The 8736-nt window shown below is 43.8% G+C and overlaps 1 protein-coding gene across 1 annotated transcript in view; it reads right to left on the bottom strand.

The window, feature by feature from the left end:
• The window catches only part of EIF1AX (eukaryotic translation initiation factor 1A X-linked), a 26107-nt gene extending 21917 nt beyond the window's left edge, over nucleotides 1–4190 (bottom strand). Inside the window, exon 1 of the mRNA XM_007953657.2 lies at nucleotides 4175–4190. Within this exon, the coding sequence (XP_007951848.1) occupies nucleotides 4175–4190 (16 nt within the window). The remainder of the gene's footprint in view (nucleotides 1–4174) is intronic.
• Between the last annotated feature and the right edge of the window lie 4546 nt (nucleotides 4191–8736).

The raw sequence follows: 8736 nt of genomic DNA, 5'->3' as shown, positions 1-8736 counted from the left end.
CAGGAGAGCTGTTGCATTGTGGGAGGCTACAGTCAATGTCATAAGACAAATTATATGTGAACAGCCATATGGAAGATGAGTTTGCTCTGTAAACTTTCACCCAAAGCATAATAAATTTAAAAAAAAAAAAAGGTGAACAGTAAAAACCTACCATTTGTTTACAAAGGAAATATATACACATATTTGCTTATAGACACATCAGATAGCTTTCAAAAGAACGTACATGATTGTGAGGAGCAGTAAGTGGCAATGGGACAGAACTAGGAAGGAGACTTGACTTTTTTATACTTTCTGAAATCTGAATTGTATGAATATATTTACTATTCAAGACTTTCAAATGAAAGATACTTTAAGAAAAAGCAGGGGTGAGCATTAATCCTCTGGGTAGGGAGAGTAGTGAGATCACTGTCCTTTATACCAGTAGAATGAAGGCCTAGCCTAGAGCATATGAAGAGGAGGGACAAATAGAAGTCTGAGATATAGACATTGTGTCACAAGACATTGTGACCAGATGCGGAGAGCAGAGAGGATGCACAGCTCTCAATCTCTCAGGAGCTGGAAAAAGGAAGGGATTAGAAACAGAGGACCTAAACACCTCCCAATTCTCCCTAGATTCTAGATAGCTTTCTCATTTATGTCCTTAAAAACTGGTAATTTCCCACTTATTCTTTAAACATTAAATGATGTTGCTGATTACTTCCTTTCTCAAACTCTCCTTTTCTGACTTTAAAGACCACTTGCACTAATCCTGATCGCTTTGGTATTAATAATCTTTCATCTCCAGTCCCACTATTTCCACCAAGTGTTGGCCTCACATTTCTAATGGCTCAGTACATTTCCACCTGACTGTGCTGTGATCTCAAACACAATTTTATTCAAAACTCAACTTAGTTTTACAAAGCTGCTCCTTAATTAATGTCTTTGCTTCTGTTCGCGGCAACAGAACTCAAAGAATATAAATCTCTCAACCGACAAACACACCAACCTACCTTCTCAACACTTCTCTGCACTACCTTAGGCTTCAATCCAAGTAGACTTCTCACTGTTTGATAAACTCACCCTTGCCCTAATCTCCACCTCTGCCTGCCTTTCTCTCCCTCTGAAAGGCCCCACCAAGCCTTGTGTTGAGTGTCTTATTTACGTATCATTTACAATTCAGCACCACAAGGCTATGATTATGAAGTAGATACTATTTTGTCTTTACTTCACAAGAGAAAATGATCTTGGAAGGGCAATTGACTTGTCCACGTAAGTGAGCTCTGATGTTTGAATGAGGCAGTATGGATCCAAAGACCATGCTCTTAACCCACTAGGTAACAGTGTTACTGAGTTACTTGTCATAATCATCCTACAGGAAGACTAGTAATTTATTCCCAAGTTACCAATGAGTTCACTGAAGCTCAGATAAATTAAGTAACTCACTTAAGCTCACAATGCCTGAGAGTGAGGGTGACCAGACTGGCATTTCTTTTTTTTTTTTTTCTCTTAAACCCCACATTAGGGTACCTCTCCACAGCATTTTGCTCCCATTCTAGAACCTAAACTACAATGGTAACCATTTCCAAAAGGGAGGAGAAATGGCACAAGTGCTAGTGTCAATAAGGGACTCATGGGAAGAACTTGAACTTGGAAGCAACATAAGGTTCACAACCCAAATAGAGTAATTTCCTGATCCATCCAGATTCATTAGAGTTCTGTGTCGGAGGCAGTCTTATGGCACACTAAACAAATATCCTAAGAAAAATAATCTACTTCAAGCCATTAATGATGTCAGCTCTTCAAACAAGACTGAAAGCTCAGTAGAGCAAGAATCCTATCTGTTCAGACATTCTGAATGGAGTAGTGATCTGCAGTAATCTCAACTTGTGGGAGTTCCTTACCCCACATGCTCTTCATGAGTGGACCAGAGGATGCTTCTTTTCCTGAGTCCTAAGATTTCTAGAGAAAACAAACTAAACAAGAATCAGCCCAAAGCAAAAGTTATTCAACACACAGTTCATGGTAATTTCTACTTTACTTGAGCAACCATAACCAAGATTACATCCATGAAGAAAATGGCCAGTTTTATTTCTACATCACTGCTGTTCTTGTTTAGGTGCCACAGAGTCAGTTCCTACTCACGGAGACCCTGTGTACAACAGAATGAAACACTGCCCGGTCCTGTACCATCCTCAACAATCGTTGCTATATTTGAGCCCAGCTCATAAAATTCAGGGGTCTTGGAAAAGTACCCTTCCTCTAAGTGATCTAGAAATAAGTTTTCCATGTATGGTAATGATAAATACCAAATTCAGAATGGTGGTTACCTCCAGAAAGAGAGGAAAGGGTTGGGGAGGGGTACACAAGTGGCTCAACTGATAGGCTGTGATTCCTAACTTCACACATAATGGATTCTCAGGCATTCCATACATTGTCTATCGTTTTTTGTATGCCTCAGTGTTATATACAAAAAAGATTCAATTTTTGTCAGTTTATCAGAATTAACCTGATCATTCCCCTTCTCTATTTTACTGTGATGCAATGGCACGTGCTTTAAATTTTCTTATGAAAGAATGAGACCAGAACTGAGCATACAACAATTAAAGTAGCAGTTTAATCTAACTTTTTTACCTTGCCTTGCGTTCTTTTCTGAAAGAACAGCTGGTCTCTAAATTAAATCAATATTCAAACCCCATCCTTAAATCAATCAGATGTGTTTTGGGGAAAATTCCTAGATGAGCTCTTTCTTAAGCAAGACATGAGGCTGGTTATGTAGCTATCATTTTGTGCATACGTCCTGCCCCCTTGGAACCAAAGAGGAATTCTACTATTCACCTAAGGGTGGAGTCAACAAAGGTGATTTAATTCAAGAAACATTTATTGAGCATCTACTAAATGCCAAGTGCTAGTAATCCAACGTGAATAAGACAAATACTACTCTTGTCCTTAAAGCTTACAGCCTAGTGAGGGAAGTCTCATCACTAGAAATAAAGGTGAGAATAAGATACTTAGGGAAGTGATCCAGTTACTACCTCAAAGGGCATCAGAAATTAGGGAGGTTAGAAGAAAATGAAAAGATTTTAAAGCCTTTTTATCACATTCCAGTCTTTCCCAGAAAAATCAGCAGTAAGACCTTTGCTACAAAAAGGACCTGTGAGTTTGGTTTCGGAGACAGTAAGGTGGACTGTCACCAAGTACTCTGAGGGATAAAGTGAGTGGTTACAGCTACAAAGAGGAAATAGGCAGAATCCCTACAGCCAGCTGTCAAGAAGAATCGAACACAAGTGTGTCTGTAAGCTCTTTCCGGTTGAAAAAAAAAAAAGTTTTCCGTGTTCCTACTTGTACAATTTTCTGAGAGGTTATAAGGATATTTAAAATGACAGAAACACATCTATAAAAAGATGAATTTCTTCAGGACTGATTGTCCAAGTTTTCTGCTTTAACCTACATTAAGCCTTCCATATTGAAGGTTTCAAATAAACTTAGGCAAGTTTGATAATTTGCGAGCGTTTAGCCTCAGAATATAGAGAATTTAAAGGTCTTGACTCCCACCACAATACATACCGAAGCAATAGTGAAAAAAAAAAGGTAATCATGTAGCAAAAGTCCTCTGGAAAAAATAAATAGGTTAAACCCTTTCACAAAAGGATGAAAGAGAATGAACCTAAAGAGGACCCTAAAAATCCATCAAGGTTCACCTGTTGTTTACAAGGGACCGGAAGTATCCTCAACAAATGCAGTTCATAAAGAAGCCCATGCAGGAATATCCGGTGGTGACTAAAGGAGGCATCACCCTAGAAGTTAAGAACTGCTTCCAGGGCTTAAACTCCATGTCCGGGAAGGGTAAAGGGTCTGATCTGAGAAGCCCAGGCTGCCCCTGGGAGTCTCACTACAGGTACCTACTGCCTGCGGGAGGCTCGCGGTCAGTCTGGCGCGAACTGGGAGCAAACCCCACATTTTCCTGCAGGAGGCCCTACAAAAATGGCGTCGGCTCCACCCCAATGTGACCAAACTGGGAGACAGGAGTAACTTCCCAGCTCTTCTCCAGAGCTCAGAATCGCGTGCGGCCCCCCAGGCGCGTGTAGGAAGGGAAGGTTGGAAGGTCACTGCGGCCCCCGCAACCCGCAGGAAGTGAGAAGGGACAAAGGGAATCTGGCCGAGCAGAGTCCTGGTCTCGGGGTCCGGGCGGCATTACCTTTATTCTTAGGCATGGCGGTGAGAGCGGCCTGGTGGCGTCTTCTCCTTTCCCGGCGGCGGCGGTGGTGGCGGCGACTCCTCCGAGGGAGCGAAGGTTGACGAGGGGATGCGCGCGGTGACGAGGAGGAGCGCGCGAGACGAAGCAGGCGTGGGAGGCCGGGTCGCGTGCGCGGGAGAACCTCACGACCGTGCTCTTCCGAGATCCGCTTGCGTCTACATTCGGCGGCAGCAAATGGCGTCGCGGCTGCGTGCGTCCCTTTTCCCCTCCTACCGCCGCAGCTCGGCCCGCCCCCGAAGCCCACAGCGCAGGCGTAGCTCCCAGTCATCTATTGTTAGAATGAAATGAGACGCGCATCCGCCGGGTTTGCCGCAGGCCAAAGCAGCGGGGCGGGGGAGAGGCTGAGAGCAGAGAGGGGGCGGAGTCAGAGATTGGGGAGGGCGTGGCCATGGGAGGTGTGTCATAATTAAGGGCGCATTGAGGCTCTCTCACTGCCGGCGGATGTTAGATCTCTGCTGCTTTGTGACAAAATTATCCAGTTTGACAAGTTGCTGACTCATTAACTTACTTCATAGTTAGCTAAGTTTTAACATAGCCCTTTCTCCCACCCAGGCAGGATAAGGGTCTGGGGAAAGGGGAAGACGACCCTGTCATCCGTTACCAAAGCGTAATATCTGCAAGACGCTTGTTATTTTTCAAGTGTCTGCCTCCCTTGCAAAAGAGCTCTGGTGGTGTAGTGGGTCAAGCTTTTGGCTGCTGACCAAAAGGTGTGCGGTTCAAAACCACCAACTGCTTTGCGGGAGAACAATGAGGCAATCTGTCTTGCCTTGCTATGGGGGGGTCGCTGTAAGTCGGAATCAACTGGATAGCAGTGGATTTCGTTTTGTTTTAGGGTCTCCCCTCCAAGAAGCCCTGGTGGCGTAGTGATTAAGAGCTCCACTGCTAACCAGAAGGTCGGCAGTTGGAACTTACCAGGTGCTCCTGGGTGAAAGATGTGGCAGTCAGCTTCTGTAAAGATTTATAGCATTGGTAAAGCCCTATGCGTCAGAATCAACTCCAAGGCGACGGCTTTGGGCCTTCAGGTCTTCCCTACGGAGTCTCTGGTTAGTGCTAACAATTAGTTTGCTTGCGTTTACTGGCTTTCAACAGAAAATTTGGTAGTCTGGGTCCACCCAGAGGCACCGTGGAATAAAGACCCTATGGAGCATACTTCTGTTCTAGCATGTGGGGGTCCTTGGCAACTGGTCATCCCTGCCTCATCCCTGGGGCAGAGACAATGTCTGTGCTGCTAATGATAATGTCAGGAACACACACAGCAGGTGCTTAATCCACACAGGAAGTAAGGGAGAGAGTAAAGATTTAAGTTCAGTTCCACCCCTATGAATCCTTTATAAAGTTTTAACCAGTGCTGCTGGTGGACTGGTTATGCTGGGCCAATGGGTTCACTTCTAAACCTTAGGATTTTAACATCGTCTCTCTAGGGAAATGGACATGCCTAGATGACAGAGAAATGTTAACAATCATCTAACACAGTAGTTTTCAAATAGAGACATTTGACAGTGTCTGGACACATTTCTGATTGTCACAACTGGGGTGTGGGTGCTATTGACATCTAGTGGGGAGAGGCCAGTGATGCTGCTAAATATCCTACAATACACAGGACATCCCCCCACGACAAAGAATTATCTGGCCCCAAATGTCAATAGTGCCAAGCTTGAGAAATCCAACAGCAGATGCACTTCTTGGAAGGAAACAGGAGGGTGATGGGGGACTTAAATTCTGGATTCCTCTTTCCAGTTCTTTTGCAATTTACACAATTGAGGGTGAAAGAATATCTTTATGAGAAATTTACTTCAAGGCCAAATGATTATGAGCTTGGGTTATGGAGTTAGACACCAAAAAAAACAAACTCACTGCGATGGAGTCAGTTCCAACTCATAGTGACCCCTCCTTGGGTTTCTGAGGTGGTATCTCTACAGAAGTAGATTGTCCACTCTTCCTTCTGAGGAGTAGCTGGTGGGTTTGAACCACCAGCCTTCTGGTGAGCAGTCAAATGCCTTTGGCACTACACCACCAGAGCTCCTGGGAGTTAGACAGATCTGGGTTAAAATTCAGACTCTGCAGCCACTCTCTCTGAACTTGGAAAAATATAAGCATCTGCTTTCTCATTTGTAAACTGGATATAGGAACAGCATCTACCACGTTGGGTTGTTGCAGAAATTAAATGATATAATGCATTCACTGTTTAGCAATTGTGTCTATCATATTCTAAGTGCAGTCAACCCTCGGTGTCACTGGGTTCCACATCCACGGATTCTATCAACTGCCAGTCAAAAAAAAATTGAGAGAGGGAGAAGCAATTAAGTGGTCAAAGCAATCCCTCAAAGGGTAAGAGGGAGTGAAAAGTGTTATCTACATAACATCCCCATTAGGTGTTATAAGTAATCTAGAGATTATTTAAATCAAATAGGAGGATGTGCGTACATTATATGCCAATATTACACCATTTAATATGAAGGACTGGAGCATTCATGGAGTCCTGGAACTAATTCCCTGAGGACACCGAGGGATGACTGTAATCAGCTAGGTTTCAAGTATGTAGAAGTCTGAATGATTAGAAATAAAAATATCTGTCAATTATCCAATAGAAAATATAAAAGGAAAAAATATCAGTCTTCATGTCTCCACTATAGGATAGTTCCCACATCTGACTGATTATCAGAATCATTTGGAAGGAAGTGAGTCAGGTAAACATCTGGGGATCTGGGGTAAGAGTGTAGGAGACAGAACAACTGCAAGGACAAAGCCCTGATTGGGAGCACTCCTGGCATGTTCAAGAAACACTAAGAGGGCTGTTGTGGCTAAAAGACAGTGAGCCAGGGGAAGAGTTTGGGGAGATAGATCAGAGAGGTAAGGAGACCAGATTGCTTGTAAACCTTAGTAGGTTTTGAACTGACCATTTTGGTTCTACCTTTAGAATGGACTGTAGTTGGGCAAGAGAAGGAGCCCTCGTGACCCAGTGCTTAAGTGCTCAGCTACTAACTGGAAGGTCGGCAGTTGGAGCCCACCAGCCACTCAATGGAAGAAAAGGCCTGGTGATCTGCTTCCATAAAGATTTACAGCCTAGGAAACAATATGGGACGATTGTACTCTATCCTATAGGGTCACTAAGAGCAGGAATTGCCTCGACAGCAATGGGTTATTACAAGGGACAAGGGTGGAAACAGAGAGACTCAGAAGGGTACTGTCACAGTCCTATCAGAAGATGGTAGGGTGTAAGATCTCTTTTTGGGGTGATGAAAATGTTCTGGAATTAGATTATGATGATGGTTGTGCAATTCTGTTTGCAACCGTATACTAGAAACTGGAATTGTACACTTTAAATGGTTGAACATTATAGTATGTAAATTAAATCACAATAAAACTATTTTAAAAATGAGAGAATGTATCTAACCAAGGACACATGGTACTGAGAGCTTAGCTGAGATTAGAAGACATAAACTTGTATCAATTTACATAATGATATGATTTTTGCAGACATATTCAGAAGCATACATATGGAAGTAAACAAAATGATCCAGAGTTGGAGCTTTGCTCAGTGGGTGCAATATAAAGGCAAGGATGGAAGGATGTTCAGGGTATTATGAGAAGTGAGTTCAGGTGATCCACTAGGGGGTTGAAGGATTCAGTCTGGATAACCAAAAACAAAACCAAACTCACTGCCATGAGTAGGTCCCAGCTCATAGTGACCCCTCCCTGGGATTCCGGGGCAGTATCTCTACAGAAGTAGGTTGCCCAACCTTCCTTCCGAGGACTGGCTGGTGGGTTTGAACTGCCAGTCTTCTGGTTAAATGCCTTAGGCACGATGCTACCAGAGCTCCCAATCTAAGGACAAGTGGAAGAAGAGGCAGAGGAGAGAGGTCAGAGAGATGCATGTGCTCAATTTACTGTTGCTGGTTTTGAAGATGGAGGAAGGGGGCCAGGAGCCAGGGAATGCAGGAGGCCTTTAGAAGGTGGAAAAGGCAAGGGAACAACAGATTCTCCTCTGAGCCTCCAGGAAGGAGTACAATCCTGTTGACACCTTGAGTTGAATCCAGTGAGACTTGCAACAGACTTCTGACCTCCAGAACTAAAACCAAAAACCAAACTCACTGCCATTAAGTCAGATCTGACTCATAGCGACCCCTCCTTGGGTTTCTGAGGTGGTATCTCTACGGAAGTAGATCACCCCACCTTCCTTCCGAGGAGTGGCTGGTGGGTTTCAACTGCCAGCCTTCTGGTTAGCAGTCAGGTGCCTTAGGCACTATGCCACCAGAGCTCCTGACCCTCAGAACTGTAAGATAATAAATTTGTGTTGTTTTAACCTTCAAAATTTGTGGTAATTTCTCATGGCAGCAGTAGAAAACAAATAGAGTAACTTCCTATATTGCCTCTGTATAATGCAAAGTAGGGAGCTCTGGTAGCATAGTGCCTAAGGCACTTGACTGCTAACCAGAAGGCTGGCGGTTCAAACCCACAAGCACTCCTTGGAAGGAAGGTTGGACAATCTACTTCTGCAGTGA

Source organism: Orycteropus afer, unplaced genomic scaffold (assembly GCF_000298275.1).
Source record: "Orycteropus afer afer isolate SDZICR_OR568_19922 unplaced genomic scaffold, OryAfe1.0 scaffold00404, whole genome shotgun sequence".
NCBI lineage: Eukaryota > Metazoa > Chordata > Mammalia > Tubulidentata > Orycteropodidae > Orycteropus > Orycteropus afer.
Note: the sequence above shows the minus strand (reverse complement) of the source record. Positions and strands in the feature narration are given on the sequence as shown.